This window comes from Barbatula barbatula (genome assembly GCF_947034865.1).
Source record: "Barbatula barbatula genome assembly, chromosome: 8".
NCBI lineage: Eukaryota > Metazoa > Chordata > Actinopteri > Cypriniformes > Nemacheilidae > Barbatula > Barbatula barbatula.
The window spans coordinates 18,018,808-18,038,813 of record NC_136771.1 but is presented as its reverse complement, the minus strand read 5'-3'; the positions used below and the strand labels follow the sequence as shown (position 1 = coordinate 18,038,813).

The 20,006-nt window shown below is 39.5% G+C and overlaps 1 protein-coding gene across 3 annotated transcripts in view; it reads right to left on the bottom strand.

The window, feature by feature from the left end:
• Positions 1 to 20,006, bottom strand: part of LOC306897481 (neuronal acetylcholine receptor subunit non-alpha-3) — a 47,171-nt gene that overhangs the window by 6,670 nt on the left and 20,495 nt on the right. Inside the window, exon 1 of one of the 3 annotated variants that reach the window (XM_079462276.1) lies at positions 3,290 to 3,352. The exons of 1 other annotated variant lie outside the window; for it this stretch is intronic. Coding sequence is in view for 1 of the 2 variants with exons in the window: in XM_079462274.1 (XP_079318400.1) it covers positions 1,503 to 1,563 (61 nt within the window). In the remaining variant the exon portion in view is untranslated. Of the gene's footprint in view, positions 1 to 1,502; positions 1,949 to 3,289; positions 3,353 to 20,006 lie in introns of those variants that run through there. One more of the 3 variants, XM_079462274.1, reaches the window with a different exon arrangement.

Here is a 20,006-nt window from a genome sequence, read left to right as displayed (position 1 = left end):
GACACACTAAAGCTACTTCTGATTCTGAACCTGTTCCTTCTGCTCAGCATGGCTGTGGGTCTCACAACAGCAAATACAGACAATTATTTAATAAATCAAGGCCGGGTGAAGGCCATCTCCTCTGGGTTTACGATCTAACCAATCAGAGGGAGAGGACAGGGATGTGTAAATCAAAAAGAAGAGTGTGTGTGTGTGTGTGAGAGAGAGAGAGAGAGAGAGAGAGAGAGAGAAGAGAGAGAGAGAGAGAGAGAGAGAGAGAGAGGAGAGAGAGAGAGAGAGAGAGAGAGGAGAGAGAGAGAGAGAGAAGAGAGAGAGAGAGAGAGAGAGAGAGAGAGAGAGAGAGAGAGAGAGAGAGAGAGAGAGAGAGAGAGAAAATGCATTTGTGTACATTATTGTGTAGTCAGATCTTTCTACTTAATAATAGTACTGAAGTTAGTTTGTGGTAAAATGTCTTTGTCCTGCAATGAAAGGCACTGCTTGTGTTAGCAAGTCCTTCTTTTTCTCTATGGATATAATATTCATGTCAATTGTATCATGTACTTAAGCATGTAATACTCAGAAAAACAATAAAACAATAAATAAAACAATAAAAAAAACAATAAAAAACCCTCTTAATAAGTGCACATTTTTACATCTACATTATAAACGAATCAGTTGCTAAAGTGCAATATATAGAAACTTCAGGAAATGTATTATGTATTTCCTTCAGTACTTTGTTTTGAAATAAAATGTAAAATGACAAACAACAAAAATGTTGTTTCCACAAATGTGCACCAGACACACAGAGATGCAATGACCTAATTAGTCATAGTCCACAAATGGGAGCAAACTTGACAACCTTTTTCATGTCCTCCCCTACAGCAAATCCATCTGGTCAAAGCGAGCTTTCAAGGGAAAAGGGTAGATTGGGGTAATTTTTGGACTGAGTCAACAGCTGAAAGATTTATAAAAACATTTTAGAAGGTGATCTCTTTTCCAAAACGAAACAGAGAGATGGGGAATATGAGGTCACAAGTGTCCCCATCCAGAGTGCTGACCGGCTCCATTTTCAGATGAGCTTTTACATGAAGAAGATCCTCAATCGTATAACGTTCACAATGTGCCAAACCCAGACAAAACACATTTTCTTGCACTGTGCTTCTTTATTCATAAAGCAAATAACCTAAGAGCAGGGGGCTGCACAAACACTACAGCTCGTGTGACATTGAGACAGGTACACGAAGAGGCCACACGACATCCAGAGACCCAGTTGAGGGCGCTGTAACTCAAGCAACATAGACTAATAATAAAAGAAACGTTAAGTGTCTTTGTCTCACTCGTTTCGGGGTAAACCGGTAGAAGAAGCTTGAAGGCAGTAGATACAAAGCCTAGTTATGCGCGGCTGCATAACTGGATGAACACGGGCATCATTTGTGATAAATGAAATAAGAATTCGGCACTCACATAGACAACAACAGAGATGCAGGACAATTCTTTAGATCGCAGTTTTGTACAGTACTCACCATCTATCGTTGCATAGGCTATTGCCATAAAGAGCCAAAGCCCGAAGATTTGTAACTTCATGCTTTCTTTCCAGCCGCCACTTCGTGTAACGAAATTATTTCATGCTGTTTGAATATTGAGTCCCTGTTGTCACTGACAAAAAAGGGGGTATATAGTGTCCCGGTTCGCAAAAAGGGACTCTAGAGCGACCTGTGATATAGCTATAAATAAATAATCATCAGAAAGGGTTTTTATCCTGCTTCATCCGACGCGAGCACTAATACAAGATGCTCGCGCTCCCCCTTCAGTGACTCCCCCTCGCCGTTTACGTGTTATGGACGAGGATGCCATTCATTCGCCGAGCAGATGCAGCGGAGTATGGTGAACCGACCGGCGAACAGCGTAAGGGGGGGGTATAAAAGAGATGGACCTCACTGCAGAACACAAGAGACATGGGGCGATGTTGGATCTAGATCCAACTCCTCCCACTTTATATGCTTAGCCAATATGGAAGCAGATCAGTCTCAAAAATAACAAATTTACAAAAACAATTCATAGCACAATTTACTTTTACAAAATCAGATTCATAAATTCAGAGCACATTCCATGAAAACAAAAACATGTTTTCACGGTGAATCTGCATTTGCAAATGGTCACACATGGTCATGGATTACTTTAAATATGTCTGTGGTATTTTTGAGACCTTCCTGCAGGGGAGATTCTAGGATTTATTTCCACTGGGGGCACAACTGGGGCCACAATTAAAACAGAGGGGCAAATCATGTTGTTTATTTAGAAATACATATTTAAATCAGTATAGTTCCGTAAGCTTTAAAATAAGCAATAAACAGTGATACCTTTTTGTACTTTTAATGGCATTTATTCACTGTTGTAAATAGGAACAGTCAAATACAATTTGTATTAACTTTAATACTGTAAGAAAACGATTTAGCATCCTGGGCAATTCACAAAGAAGTACACAGAGCATCAAGTTATATAGCTAAACTTTACACAAATCAATGCTTCTCAACTATTCCCTAAACATAAGACCAGTCTTTTAGAAATAAAAACACTGTATGAAGTAATGGCGGATTCTGCTCCGGGCATAGTGCAAATGACAAGATAAACATATTAAATAAAACCAGAACACGGTCATCTTAATTGTCTTAATGATCAAACAGAGTCCGGACAAAATGGTGATTTGTTCACTCTGTAAACAAAATAATGGCATACCATGGCAGCTCGACTGCGATGGAAGAGCGCCTCAAGAGAAAACATCCCGTCACCCTCGAGCTGAAGCTATTGGCTAGCATATATGGTAATAATGCTAATGTTAACCGCTAATGTGCTAATGTATGTTAGCTACGAAGGCATTAAACTTCAACATCAGTCAGATGTAAGTCTAACATCCACGGTAATTGATAAAAGATAGTAAAAGATGTATAATATCTGAGAAATCATTGTTCCCTTTCTGTAGGTCTCTCGACGTTGTGTTGAGACTGACAGAATGGGGTTTGATTTGAGAACCTATCATCTCTGATTATACTTTGAATAGGCCAATGAACTTAACGAATCTCGACACAACGTCGACACAACAACGATTTATGATTTGTAGGACTTAGACAGAGTACTATGACTGCCACCTTTCAGTAAAAAATCCAGAAATGCTTATTGCACATATTTCATCCATACAACACACTGACTATTGAAACAGGTATGAAAAGAACATTTAGAGACTGAAGATTTTGGACTGTTTATTGAATTGCTCTGCCCTGGTATGATACAATTATGCATTTGGTAGACTTACAGTGCTGTAACGTCTGTCAGCTGCAGTGCCTTCGTGCTTCCACAAGAGACCACTCTCCCCATCACCCGGAGTTTCATTCACTACATTTCCCATAACCCATTGCCCGGGACTCATTGAACACTGCTCATTCTCACCTGTTTGTAATTACCCCTGTCAATATAAGCCTGGTTTAATCATTCTGTTCTGGCTAAGGTTTGTGTTAATACTGCATTTCTTAGCATTCTTCTATTGGCTAACTTGTGTTTTGATTTTTGGACTTCCTTATTGTTTAGGGAACCTCTGCTGCCTGACTCGTCCATTGCCTTGAACTTTGTTTATTTTTGTTTGCTTCCTGCCCTGAACTTTTGCCTGTTTATCTAAATAAAGCTGCATTTAGATCATCAACCCATTCAAGTCTCAGAAGCGGTTTGTAACAGAAAGACTTAGCCAATATGGATCTAGCAGCCGAATCCCAGAACATGAAGGTTTCAGGAGTAGGAGAGAGCAAGGAGTCTGATTAAAAACATGGATCCAGCAGTGGTATGGCACCTGGCTATGCGCCTTCTGCTTCGCCAGGGCTCCTGCTCCCCTGAGAATCATACCCAGGACTTTTTGGATCTCATTCCGAAACCCACTATCCAAATAAGTCACTCATTGTCTTTTAACAAGATATGTCTTGTGGCACAATCTTTTAATATAAAATAAATCTGTTTCTGTTCCAGCCCTGCCTGCGCCTCCCATGCTTCCAGCCCTGCCTGTGTCTGCCATGTCATAAGGTGCAATGGTCCTAATGGCAGTGGGTTTTACTTCTGAGAATTTGATTAGTATGTTTAATGACTGCCAACTTGCTACAGTACATATTTTCCACTTTGGCAAAACAAATCCATGAATATGAAATAACTATATATAGTATTGTATTACACCATTAAATATGACCTGCTACCAAATGTGCTTATATTCTGTTACTAACAGGCTTATAATGGGTCAAATAAAAAAGATAAAAATTGTGCTAATCAGAGATCTTGTGTAGATTTCCATTTATTGTTTGATATGAATTGATGTTCATATGCATACATTTCGCAATCTGAAGTGATTCAACATAAAAAGTCCCTACTACACAGGTATTGTATTGCACGTGATTTCCAAAAATAAAATGAGAATAAGATGAGCTAAACAGATATGTGGTACTGTAGAAGCATACCGCAATCTTCCATAACTAATTAATACTCAGTTAAACAGTTCAAAAGAAACCAGCAGGGGTTTTGTTACGTACTAACACCCTTACATCATGCATGCATTCCACTTAGGGCCACGGGGGAGCCCCATGCTGATAGGCACTGGCAAACCCAAACGCATACAGACACATCAGCATCAGCCTGACTCAAAAGAGGAGGTTCTGAATTTTATTTGTGAAATGTGCATCTAATTAAGCATGAAAAGCGAATAAAACAGCGCGAGAATCCAGCACCTGATCTTTTCAACACACGTTGCCAAGCTCATCTCCATTCTCACGGACAGAACACTACACGGCAGCAGTGGGAATGCTGGAAGCCATCTACTCATTTAATTATTTTGACTACAACAGGTATAATTTGTCCGGTCAAATCTCGCTAAAGCGAGCTGAAAGAAAAAAGTGCGAGGGATTCATAAAGAATTCACAGGGACAACATTATGAAGGTGGACTCCAACCCCCTATGTGTCACGAAATGGTTTTGACAGAACCCAGATGCAGGCAGACGAAGGGTTAACTTGAAAACTTTTATTAAATAAAACCTCCACAATGGGGAAAACACGAACCAAAAAACAAAGGCAAACACTTCCCACGAGGGGCCCAAAACAAGGGTATCAGAAAATGAAATAATATGTCTACAAACTAGACCAGGAAATCCAAAACACAAAGTCCAAAGAACAGCAAGACATCCAGTGACATTAGACAATCAATATAAGACAATGCACCGACACTGAACAGAGGGAAACTAAGACTATATAAAGGGAGACACTAACGAGGAGTGATTACATGGGGAGAGTGGTGACAGCTGATGGGAATAAAACCCTAATTTAATTGAAACACCAAACAGACGATGGGAATGAAACCCTAATGAAATTACAGGAGATACGAGGGTGGGGCTGAGAGACATAACAGGAAGACACGTGGCATCAAGTAACAACATAAAGCCACATGTCTCCACACATAACACAACAGAACCCCGAAAAACGTGGCAATGTCATGACTCTGCCCAGGGAGCTAGAAAGCTCGAGACAGGAAGGACAGAGTCCTAACACTATGCATCTATTGTACAGATGTGATAAGAGGCCCATCCTTGTCACAGTGCTTGGGACATAATTCTTGGTTGTCCCACTGATGGCCAACTTTAATCAGTTTCAAATATTTATAGTGTGGTCGACAGCACCCTAAGCTGTTGCTTACAGAGTGACCAGAAATCTAGCTGAGACAGCAGTTTAGCATCTCTTTCAGTTAATGCTGACACACAGCTGAGAGAAATGCAGCATGGCCGGGGAGGTCAAATTAATGGACAAATATAAACTGGGTAAGCTGCTAATAGCCTAAATGTTCTTACCTCTGCGTTTTCACAATTAACACAGAGACAACCACAGTGTCGTTTTCAAAAACCTGCACTTCTCAATTCTCAAGTTTTTTTTTCAGTCCCCCAAAATTTTCACGTAAATGAACTGCCAAAATGCATATAATATTTTACATTTTTACTCTTATTTTACTGTTATTTTTCTAAATCAAATCAATTTGACGACATGCAATGTGAGAGATTAAAGAGTCTGTCCCCCGTCCGTCGTCTGGAGAAGCCTGATGTTGGTAGGTGGATGATTCCAGGACGACAGCTACTGAGGAGAGGGATGACTTGAGCGGACAAAAAAAAAAAGTAAAGGTTACAGGAGGTACTGGGACAAGGCTAAAGCTAAGACTGTGAGGGGACTAATAGCAAAAATAACAAAGACTATGACTGTGACTGAGACTGTAACACTGTTCTTATCACAATGCATGACTATCTGGGGTAGCATTCAGTTGCTGCAGTATTCACATTGAACGATGGATCGGTGACAGGAGATTACACACTGCATGACTTTACAACAAGTCAGAATCGCCAACATCTGTCTGGTCAGCAAACACCTTTTCACAACCAAACGCACGCGAGAAGTGATACGTGATATCAGTGTTCCCCCGTGGACATGGGAGGATTTTTACTATAAGGGAAACAGCTAAGTTCACTGGGCATGCGCACTTCAATAGGCCTACTGCATAATTTTTGTCATGATGAACACAGTTGATTCACATTTTCTATTATTGTAAGGTTAGGTTTAGGGTTGGTGTAGGTGTTAGCAAATTAAAAAAATTCATGGCGAGATTTTGCACCACTTCCGGCCGTAGCTGATCCCTTCTAGCAGCAACCCATTGGTAGTCATGCTTGTTGACGTGTCGTCTCCTCCCCGAACCTCATTTTGCCTTTTATCTTGCCTTCTTATTGGCTGTAGGTCATCGCCGATGTATGTTTCAGTCATAACTCATTTCACAGTCGCAGACAATTGCATATATTTAGGATGCCAGATATTTCACGGGCGTCTGCGACGCGTCACCCACTCTCTGAGATCGCGTCTTTGATAATTCACAATGCGTGATTGTCACTTGTGTGAGTGAGCATCGATTTCCCTCCGATCTCTCAAAACCTGTCGGCGACTGAAAATCTGGGCCAAAATCATGCTGTGTGAACTCGGCATAACACTAAGACTAAGACACGGGCAAAAGCTATTTCCAACCGAGGTAGCTGGCCAACAAGGAATCAAAGCTGGCTAAAGTGCAAAGCTCTGACACAAGACGAGAGTACAAACGGAATTAAATAGGGAAACTTAAAGAGTGGCAGTTGAGAGGGATAATTAATTAGCTAATGGCGGGGACAATCTACAGGTAACCAGAGTGACAAGGTGATGAGAAACCGGTGAGGGAAAAAGCCTGAGGGGGAAACATGAATGTGGGGTAAATGACGCAGACACCGAGCGCATGGCGAACTGTCAAAACAACGAGCACATGAGCCCTACAAAAACAGCACACACCAGTGCCAGATAAAAACCAAGACGTGACTGGGATCTCGACACTAATGATGCTTTCCGAAAAAATGCATTTGGTGCGCAACTCAGCAAGTTAGAAAAGCACATTCTCTCATTTCTGCACAGCTAATTAAACATGATTGTCAAAGCTGGCATTTTACTAAACTAGCAGATATTTGCTTTCACAATGGTCAGAACTCACTTGAGCCTACAACACAAGATTAGAAGTGATGGAAAGACCTTAAACGACAGTAGGGAGGCATCCCCACATAAAGAGCAAATAGGTTTTTAAATAAACTTTCAATCAGAACTCGACGATGAAGGCCGATTGATGACAAGTAGAGGTCAGAAGAACTGATGCGAGAATGCCTGTCATAATGCGATTTTTTAGAGTGAGCGTGTGCACATGCATATGCTGCAGCGGGGTGATGCAGCAAGTGGGTGTGGAAAGAGTGACACATGCGGAGTGAACGCACAGGGTTTCTGTGTAATACAGAGTTAACAGTAAACATCAATGCAACGAATCCTGCATTACTCCTTCGGAAATATACTGAACATCTAAGAAATATATTTATTTTAGTCCTGAAGAGGAGATTTGGAGTGTGTGTTTTTCTGTTCATGTGCAGCTGGTGTTTGCCCACTTCCGTAACTGTGATTTTGTGTGTGATCATATAAAGGCCCAGGTGTGAAGCAGGATATTAGTGTGTGAGTATGTGTGTATATTCTGATAGCCAGAAGGGAATTCTGGCTATCATGCATGTGTTTCTAATTCTGCTGAATGTATCTCAAAATGCACATGACTTCTGTCTCCGGCTAATATGTTTTATTGTCTTTAATGGAAACCTTAGTCATATTTGTGGATGATTCATAAACATAAATTTTCAGCAAAAGGGTCACCTCTTAAAAAAATCAGCTTTGATAGGGGTTTATGTACGTATTTTATGTAAAACCTTTATGTAACACTCAGTAACTGTTTTTCACTCTTCTCTCTAGGGAGGATGAGAAAGCAAGCACCTTAGCATCTAGTTTATACCTTGAAGTTTAAAAGAGAAGTGATTATGCATGTTTTGTGTGGGATAACGGGTAACATCTTTTATTGCTGTTGAGGATTGCTCAATACTTCACATTACACAGCCTGTTGAGGTAGTGTAACCGGTACACTAACCGGTAAGTGTACTTTTATTTATTTTTTATTTATCTTCATTTGTCTGTCAAGTATTCACAGAAGAGATGGGTTTTAAGTAGTTTTTGGAAGAGAGATGTGGTTGACCGGACTGAGAGTGTTCCACCAGGAAGGAGTTGTGAAGGAGAATGAACGGGAAAGTTATTTACTGCCCTTATGAGAAGGCAATACGAGACGCTGCTGGTATGCTGAACGCAGGGTTCTTGATGGGGTGTAGGGGTGTAGTAGGGTGTGAAAGTATGCCGGTGCAGATCCAGTGATAGTCCTGTAGGCAAACCTCAGTGACTTGAATCTGATACGGGCTTCAACTGGTAGCCAGTGGAGAGAAATGAATTACCATATTCGGAGCATCACGTTGTGATGCAATTGTACTGACGGGTGATAAAATGTCATCGGTACTTCCTTATATCCATTAGAGCCTGAATCTGATCCGTAAAATGAAGAATTAGCCGATAGATCAACTTTACCAGGATGAATTTATCAAATTTGACCAGGATGTATAGGATTGGTAAGGTTTTATTAAAAAAAACATTATGTTGAATAGTTAACTGTTTTACCTTTTATACGTTATAAAGACTATAAACAAACAACCATATACATCATACAGAGTTTGTGTGAGAGAGAAACAAGCTTGCATTTCAGCAGGGAATGATAACATTGTAAATAACTCACGTTAGTCCGTATCAAAAAAGTATTTTACAATGAAGACAGGCTGTGAATCTAAACGCCAGACTTTGGCTTTCGTGCACAGCCGGCCTTGATCTCTCCCAGGTTCGTGAAGCAATGATCCTTGAAATGCGCTGCACACACTTGAATATTTGGATTGTATAGTTCTGGAAAGGTATTTCAAATAAAATGTCAAATTTTCTGGAAGGGCAAATGAAGAGGCTTTATTTTGTCAAAAAAAAACAAAGCGTCTCCACGACATGGCTGCGGCGGCGACAATACAATGAGATTTACAAATACGCCCACATTACTTGCGTATACATTTGGGCGGTCTTAGTCAAATCATACCATGAAATGACGTACATTTGCGGGGTGGGGTTGTCATGATTCTGCCTAATCTTGTCTTGGTTTTCTGGTCTAGGGGCAGAATCATGACAGACCCACGTGTTTTATGTGGAGAGAAACATATGTTCAATCAGGACATGATATGTGTTCTCTCCAGTCTCGTCATTGGCCCCGCCCCTCTCGTTCCTAGTATTGCTTTCCTCCTGTGTCTCATTACCCACACCTGCCCATTGTTAATTATCCTTTGTCTGTCTCCCTATAAAACATCCTCGTGTTCATTGTCCTGTGCTCGTTCATTGTATGTGGTACGTGTTTCCTGGGGTGTACTTATATGTCATTCTTGTTTACCGTGTACCTGAAGCCGTCTCAAGTCTTAGTGTTTGTATTTGCTAGTCCTGTCGAGTGTTAGTCTTCAGTTTGTAGTGTTCGTTATTGTGTACTGTCTTTTACCCCCTCGTGGGTGTTTGTTTTCTGTTTTATTATTTATTAAAGTCTTTTATTAACCCCTTCATCCCCGTGTCTGCCTGCACCTGGGTTCTTCCCTTCCACGATCCGTGACAGGGGTAACACAAGGCCTTTCAGGCAGGTATGGGTGAGCATTCGCTTTTAGATAGAATGCATCTTTTGTCCGAATACTTATATTTTTGCAGTTTTACGTGTCTTATACATGCATGGGCAACTTAAAACGCACCAAAGACACATAAAAACACGTATTCGCGCCATATGACCCCTTTAAGAAGGGCATCTCCAAGTATGACAGGCGGAAGCTTAACAGTTAAGTGTTTGGAAAAGTGGTATACATTTACATTTGTTCATTTGTCAGATGCTTTTATCCAAAACGACTTACAAGTAGAACAAATTAGTAGAACATCTTGTGAACACATTAAACAGTACCGACAGTTTACAAAGTTCAAATAAAGGTCAAACCTATATAATAACTTGATGAGAAAAAATAAGTTTGTACTGTATGTGGATTATTTTAGCATCTGTGTGGTGACAAGAACAAGCATTAACTGCACTGAGGTTAAAAAATAAAAATAAAAGCAGGGAGTGTGAGCATGCCATGTACAATCCCAGTCTGTGGAGAGTCGTGTTGTGGGGATGATTTTCTGCTCTAGTTGCTGGAAAGTCGCGGAGCACATCAGCTTTATTAATAAGACTACTAGTGTCCTGTACAGTTGACATTCATGTATAACCTCTACCAGCACACAGGCATCAATCAGACTCAGAAATTGAATATACTTTAGTTTAAGAACATGCAAGTCCTTATAAGGATAGGGCCTGTTGAGGTTTGAGTTTGTGCCATATATATTGTTTTGACGGCAGCAGCTGTACCAGCCTCACAGTGCATCTATTATTATCTTAATCCACTTGATATTTACTGATGTAACAGTGTTGCGCCAAAGGACAAATGAGTCTTGCAGAACACGACAGGATTATGCAAGTAATAGTTTAAGGTCATTGAATAATTGTAATATTCCCATCGATAATATCTGAAAGTTAAACTTTGAAATTAAAACCTAACAGTTAACAAATGAGTAACAATATTCAATATGTCGCGTTAACAAATTACAGACCCAATGAAAAATTTGAATGTTCTTTCAAAGCAGTTACACTACTTCTGTTGAAATAAAGACACTGTGCTAGTGTAAAAAAAACCAAAGTTTTAGAGAAGGCAAAACGAAGAGGCTATTTAAAGGAATTTCAAAGATATACTTGATGAAGTACAACCAGTGCACAAACTGTGAAAAAGGTTTCAAAACTGTCCCAAAGAAGTCCCAGCTGAGCCCAGTTGATGCAATCGTCAGAAATTGTTTCAGTAAATCAAACAAACCCTGGTTGAAATGGCCATTTCTTAAAATTCTTAAATTAAATAAAAAACTGTTTTTTGCTTCATCGTTTACTGCAATGTGTGGCATAAATCTATGCGCACACGTATTGCACATAGATTGGAAAACTTTCATAACAGCAAAGTGTGAAGGTGTTAACATGCTGCAGTGTTGCGTTGCTAAAAGATAGTTTAGAAGATCAAGAATCTTCTGACTAATAATCCAAAAGAACAGTGAGAAAATTAGCCTTGAACACCAGTGCTGTGTGCAGAACTGAGTTACAGTATACTAGAGTTAAAGACTATTATTGATAATATAGAATATTGCTGAGGATATTTATTGAGTGTAAAGTCACATTATGTAATACAAAACAATTTGGAATTAGTTTAAGGTAATTTAACAAATGTAAATATTCTGTGGTGTTTGTAAGTTTAACTTTGTAAATAAAAAAACAACAACTGTAAACCAGTGAGTAACAATATTCAGGACTCTTTAAATGTATTAAATGAGATCCATAAATTGTTTCTTTTTTCAAAGCACTGAAACTGAATGAATTGATGATGTTGAAGTAGACACTCGCATTAGTATGCACTATTTGGTTCGGTCATAGTTTTAGAGATAAAAACTTAAAAGGCTATTTAAAGGTATCTCAAATAGGCCTACATGATAAAATCCCAGTGAGCCCCACTGATGCAATTGTCAGAAATGGAATGTGAAAACAAGACACCCTGTTGGAAAGGGTTATCCATTAAACTCCCAAATTATTTTAAAAACTAGTGGAAAACAAAGATTGCACAGTCCCACAGACCTTCAAACTGTCATTCTGAAGGAGCTTTAATAGGGATTTGAGTCAAAATATAAGGCAACATGTGCGGCTCAAATCTCTACACATGTCTAAAAATACCAAATCTGCAGCAGGGGTAGAATTGTTAACATCATGACGTTGTGTTTAATCATCGGGGACTGGACAGGATGCTACATTTTATTGACATTTATAGAAATGTTAAAGACTCATCTGACTAATAATTTAAATTTAGAGTGAGAAAATCAGCATGAGCTGCCCTGCTGTGCAGAACTGGCTTATACTTGTTCAGGGTACAATATTTTCTGTAAAGTGATACTTTATAAAACATTGGATAAAGCATTTTAACTGTTATTGAACCAGCCTAAGTAAACTAAGATAATATGATTATTAGTTGTAATAATATTTCACAATAGTTTATGTTTGCATTTTGAGTTTCAAGTGATTATTGTCAGTGCCAACTTGTATTGCACAAAAAACACATTTTATTATAGGCCTATCTTTTAGGGTAAATAATGACAGAGGGTTCATTTTTGTTTTGTGCTTCTGTGCTTACATTTGAGCACACATAAACGCACACAGCTGCAGGCCAATGTGTGATGTGTAGGGTCAGGAATATACACACAAAGGGTGTTTGAGGTACTTTTCATTACATGTGGGCAGAGGAAATCTGCATAAAGTCTCCAAGGAGATTTGTGCGTTCAAGTGCGAGAACGGAAGCTGAGCTGAACTTTGTGAACGTCAATAATTCTTTGATTCAACTATCAATAGCAGTAGGACTTGTCTAATATAAATAGATATGCTGTATGATTTGCCAGAAACAAAACAACTTACAAGAACTCCTCAGACAATTTAGGTTAGAGAACTTGTAGGTCTACACAAAAAATGAAAAGCTTTGTTTACATAATATTGTATGAGCATAATCTCATTTGTTAATTTTGTCTACACAGTATATCTCTGTTATGATGCTCCTTATTTTAGTTTGTTCCCAAAAAAAGCCAAAACACAAAGTCAGCACAGTACAAAAGGTAGCAACAACTAATCCAGTCCTGGGTTTTCTTGCAGGAAACCTCAACCATTTGAGCTACAGAAACATGCTGTGGCCTGGTGGTTAGAGAGTTGCGCTTGTGATCAGAAGGTTGCCAGTTTGAATCTCAGTACCAGTAGGTACTGATCGGCAGCAAGGTGCGAATATGGTAAATGTTTAGTTCTTTGGTGTAGGCCCTGTCCGTAGCTCACATCCAGAGGGTCAAGAAATCCTGTACTACCTGCCTGAAGATGAAGACCTTGAAGATGAAGGCAGGGGCGCAGCCAGCCCCTAAGAATGTTCAAGGACTTGCCTCTGGAGCGGGGCCTAACCCCAAAGATTTGAAGGAAGAAATTTCTACCCAACGGTTGCAGTTTCTTGAGGTTCCTGAATAACTAGATTAGAATAAAATTGTTAGTAAGATTTCCAACGTAAAATCGACCAAGGCGTGAGTGAGGGTTGTATTATATTCATACTCTAGTGAATTTTAGTTGTGTGGAAACATTGTGGAAGTGGGATGTTGTGAGGGAGTGAAGAGCCATAAAGGTTGGTTGGTTACTAGTAGAGGACTATTCTCAATATCCCTTAGGAATTATGACTGTGAAAGGCCATGATAGGCTGTGATTAGGGACGAGAGCCCTGATGGTCCCAATAGGCCACAACATAGAGTCGAGGCCCGATAGACCACAACATAGAGACAAGGCCTCAATAGGCCCCAACTTAGAGACGAGGCCCGATAGACCACAACATAGAGACAAGGCTTCGATAGGCCACAACATCGATACGAGGCCCCAATAGGCCACGACAGAGACAAGGCCTCGAGAGGCCACAACATAGAGACGAGGCCCTGATAGGCAACAACACAGAGACAAGGTCTCAATAGGCAACAACATAGAGACCTGGCCCCGATAGGCCTCAACGTAGAGACGAGGCCCCAATAGACCACAACATAGAGTTGAGGCCCGATAGACCACAACATAGAAACGAGGCCCAATAGGCCACGACAGAGACAAGGCCTCGAGAGGCCACAACATAGAAAGAGGCCCTGATAGGCAACAACAAAGAGACAAAGTCTCGATAGGCCGCAACATAGAGACGAGGCCCTGATAGGCAACAACACAGAGACAAGGTCTCGATAGGCCACAACATAGAGACGAGGCCCTGATTGGCAACAACACAGAGACAAGGTCTCGATAGGCCACAACATAGAGACGAGGCCCTGATAGGCAACAACACAGAGACTAGGTCCCGATAGGCCACAACATAAAGAAGTGGCCGTGATAGGCCACAAAAAAGAGACGAGGCCCCAATAGACCACAACATAAAATGAGGTCCCGTTAGGCCACAACATAGAGACAAGGTCCTGATAGGCAACAACACAGAGACAAGGTCTCGATAGGCCACAACATAGAGACGAGGCCCTGATAGACAACAACACAGAGACTAGGTTTCGATAGGCCACAACATAGAGACAAGGCCCCGTTAGGCCAAAACATAGAGGCAAGGCCTTGATAGGCCACAACATAGAGACGAGGCCCCGATAGGCCACAACATAGAGAAGATGTCCCGATAGTCCTCAACATAGAGCCGAGGCCCCAATAGGCCACAAAATTGAGACGAGGCCTCGATAGGCCACAACATAGAGACAAGGCCTCGATAGGCCACAACATAGAGAAGATGTCCCGATAGTCCTCAACATAGAGCCGAGGCCCCAATAGGCCACAACATAGAGACGAGGCCTCGATAGGCCACAATACAGAGACAAGGCCTCGATAGGCCACAACATGGAGACGAGGCCAGTTAGGCCACAACATAGAGACAAGGCCTTAATAGCCTACAACATAGAGACGAGGCCCCGTTAGGCCACAACATAGAGACAAGGCCTTAATAGGCTACAACATAGAGACAAGGCCTCGATAGGCCACAACATAGATAATGGCCCTGACAGGCCACCACAAAGAGACGAGGCCCAGATAGACCACAACATAGAGAAAAGGTCCCGTTAGGCCACAACATAGAGACAAGGCCCCGATAGGCCACAACATAGAGACAAGGTCTCAATAGACCACAACATAGAGACGAGGTCCCGATAAGCCACAACATAGAGAGCAGAAGAACAAGCAGTGGCAAGTAAACAGTCACTTTTGTTGCAGCTTGAGATGTTAAATACTGAAGAAAGAAATATTTTACTTAGATAATTCATTAGGAAATGTGTTTGAGTAAGCATGACGCTATCACAGACTTTTTGACTTGAGGAGGGGTTCAAATAGACCAATCTTAGCGATTGCGGCCCACGTAGGGAAATATGTTGCGTTGACGCGATATTACATTTTAGGGGAGGTGCACATCAGGCTACGCACAGCATACGACGTAGCTATACACCATAGTTTCTACTTATGCCTATAAATTGGGCTTTATACTAGTGCATCGTTGTCTGCGCGAGAGGGAGGGATCGTCTGATTGCACTATTAGCAGGCAAACATTAGCATTTTCCAAATGATCTACTCTGCCTTTAATTCGGAAATGCATTATGAGTAAACCCGATGCAGACCAATGACAGCGTTTGGGTTCCGTGTCGCAATGACGGGGTGTTACATTTTTGAGTGGTACCTGTCAGGCGTAGGTTAAGAGTCCACGCCGTAACTACCATGTACACGACCCACTATAAACTGCACTTAAGATGCTCTAAAATATCAATTTAAGTACAAATAGCCTATTAAGTATTTATAAAATCGTTTCAGAGGAAAATCCTGACACTGACACACATTCTCTATAGAATTCTCTTTAGTGCCTCCAGTGGACTTTTGTGTCTCAAATCTGCAGCAATATGTACCTGATGGTTTGTGGCATCATGATAACTAGTCAGTGGTGTCCCAGAACTGTTTGATTTCCCACATAATTCAAAATGCCTTATATTGTGTTTAACAAAACAGATATTTATAGAGATTTTAAACAGCTTGAAACTAAACCGATTTTTTATTTATTAACTATCCCTTTAACACAAAACTTTAAACGAGTGCTGAATTATTTACAATATTTTTAAATTCAAAATTAATATGACAGCCCCGTCCTATCATCTGAAAATACGTAAAAGTTTTGACTTAACCATTAGTCTTTTTCTGCCATGAACAATGTCCTAATATTGACTAATTCCAACAGATCGAAATGGTAGCTCTTTTACACAGGCTTTTATGATGCACTACAATATGCCAATAAAACTGTGTACAATAACCCCATTGAAAACACTGACCTGGCTGCAGTACTGCAGTCATATAATAAAGCATTAGAGATGCTCCTTCACCAGTCGAAGGTAATTCACACACACAAACACACACACACATTCATAAACACATAGTAAGCAGTAACTTTAGGCCCATATAATTATAAGAGCACCATGCTGAGCCTGGGTAACTGCATAAGTGGCATTTAAAGGGCTGTTAGTTTGTCAGAGGGCTTTGCAAGGTCAATATGACTCATCGTTAACATGCCGTTAAATGAAAAAAACGCTCAGTTGCCAGATAAAAGCACTCTGGCTGTGTGGGAACATTACAAAGCATACTGTCAGAGCCAAGCCAAACTGATTTAACAACAGGAGAACCAGATGTACATAAAGGAGTTTTCATATTTAATTTAATACTATTTTCAGATTTACTTTATATTTAGGATAAGACATTTTTTTTCCCGAATTTGAATGGGGTGAAATTTGGGGTTTTCCTGTAAGTCACACAAAAGCTTCCATGCGGCTCTGTCTACCTCTCTATGTAGCATAGTAGTCTAACAGGAGCTCGGCACACTACAATGAATTATTGAGTGAAAGCCTCTTCGTTTTACTTCCAGTCGACTTGATTTGACTGGCATGTGAGAATGTGCACAAGTTTGCCTATTCAAGTACACATTCTCCTTTTCCTATTCAACTGTCAGTTTAATTAAAATATATTTAGTACGGTTAATTAAAAAAATGCCTACAAATTCAGTAAAATAAATGTAATCATACCCCACTGAACAATAGTATCCATTCATTCATACAAATACCATTCTGCTAGATGGAGCATGATGGAATAGAACCGAAGGGTCTTGAAATTTATCTTTAAGAAAGTAAACTTTAACTTACGTAATCTTAAAACACAAATAGCACAACATGCTGTAAAAACATGCACGCATAATGTAGGAACATGTGCTGTGACTTAATATTTGTTCAATGTGTTATGTTTACATCTTAATTTCTTTTCAGCAAGTATTGATCTATGTGTCTATTTGGGGATTTATAAATTTTTACTCAATTGACATCCCTGTTCCTCACTTGTCTATTGAGGTTTGTAAACACCCAAAACAGAGGGGGAGTGGCTTATTCAGTGGCATTCTTCTGTGACATCTGTACGTGACTATGCATCTGTTTTTGTGTGAGAATGTGTGCGTGTGTGTCTGTGCTTGCTGGACTGTGAAGTCTTCACACAAAGCACACAAGAGGCTCCAACAGATGAACCATCCAAAATCACACATGGGTCCTTGTATAAGATATATGCAAATAGCTTATATTCGTCTCTGTGAGTTAAAAAAATTCCTTTATATAAACACTGCTTTTAGGACGAACACTTGTATCGATTCATCTGTAAAGCATTCTCTTGCTATACCCTTCTGAGAAATCCATTAGGCATTTAAAAGCTCTCTATCGGTCTTCTGTCACAGCCTCTACGTTTGTTACGAGCTGCACGAAGGAGGATCCAAATGCAGCTTTATTGAAAGACGTAATCCAAGTCATAATCCATACAACGGGCAGAAAGTCCATACACATGTAAACAGTCCTCACAAGGCAAACAAACACAAGGGCAAATAAATTATTGGTTTTGGTTAATTTTTACTCAAAATAACTTACTTTAATATTGGGAGAATAAATGCTTCAACAAGAATCGTTTCAATTCTTGCTTACTTTTACTTTTTGTACTTCAGTACATCTTAATGTAGTACTTTACTTTCAAGTACTTTGACTTTTAATTGAGTAAAATGTATAAATAATTATACATAATTAAATAAAATAAACAATTAAATTGTTAAATAATTCATTCAAAATATTATTTTATATTTAGATATAGACTGATGTAAAGATACATCACACGACCACAGCCAACCTACTATTGACCTTAAAGATAGCATTATCGTTTTTGTTTGTTAAACCATTTCTTTGTTGGAAAGATACAGCTTTGTACTTTTCGTTGTGGTTAAAGTGGAGACAGTAAAACACAATGTGAAGCTGATTGTTTGTGGAATATACAAAAGATATTTTCTTAAAAATAGAGACATTTAGCTATTCAGGGCCATACTGTATAAAAAACCTGTATAATAGCATTAAACCACATTTTGAGCTACACTAAATAGACACTAAGATGTTTACATAGTTGCTTACAGCTAAACAAATGAAACTGCCCAATCCATACTCATAACATTTAAGGTATTAAAAAACCCTTTCATTTATGAAAAATGTTGACCTTTAGAGACTGTGCCCATAGAACCCAAAGATAGATTTATCTCAGTTCTGGGGACATGTTTTTCCCTCTATATAATACCTACAGCTATATTGCAAATTCAGTTCTGTCATGATCGGGGTGACGAGACAAGGACAGAGGACACAGGCACAGACAACACTTTAATAATACAAAAAACAAAACAAAACCCACAAGGGGGTAACATAACAGAAGAGCGGAATATCATGACAAGACAGGACTAATACTAACTACACTTAAACAAGACTAAACTAAACTTTAACATGAACGATTGTTGTTTGGTAAATTCCTGTGGCTTTTTTAGACTAGACTAGACTAGACTAGACTAAAAAAGACAATTTACACATTATTCATTTTAGTTGCAGCTGTGATGCTTTCATGATATAGGCATTGTCATGAATTAATTTGAAAAGCTGGTTTAACTTGTCTGTATGGTGTTTAGCTTGAAAAGCTCTGGTCCTTGGTCCTGAATGACTGCTTTGACTCACATGACTCAGGATTCACAAAGTAAACAAAATGAATCGTTCCTAAAACCATCACCCACGAACCACAGTTAAATGTCAGCGTTAAAAAGCTCAGAATTAACCCGGGAGCTTATAAACAAAATGTAAAAGCTGGTAGCTGGTTCAGGGGTGTTAAAGCCAAGTTTTAAGTCAACTACTAGCTTAAAGGGATACATATATAGAAAGATATATGGAAAAATGTTAGCCACTGACATTTCTGGGACAGTATAGGAAAAAAATGGTATAATTTATTTTTTATTCTGTTAGACGTAAAATGAGATATTTTGAAGGATTCAGGAAAGCAAACAGTTCTAGGGCTCCTTTGACTATCATTTTACTTTTTCCTAGTCAATGATTTCCCAGAAAGGTCAGTTGCTAACATTTTCCATATATTTTTCTTCGTGTTCAACAAAACAAATAAATGTATCCAGGTTTGAAACAACTGAGGGAGCATCATTTTCATTTTTGGGTGGAGAATCCCTTTAAATACTAGTGTGTTTTTGAGCAATTGCTGATATTACTGCGACAAAAGCATCAGGGTCCATATAATAGTGACAGGGAGGCTGTATAGTTGTAAAGACCTCACCACACAAGCTTATACACAGTGACCACAATAACTTGGTAACAACAACAATATGACAAGAGCACAATGTTGCCCAACTAATCCAGGAAAAATAGTCACTTCATTCTCTGGGGTAAATGCAGCCAGATTTAAATTTAGAAGTTCAACACTACAAAATAGGAGAAAAATACAAAAACCTTTTTCTAGGAGAGAACATTTTAGAAAGGTAAATTTGAGGTTGAGTTT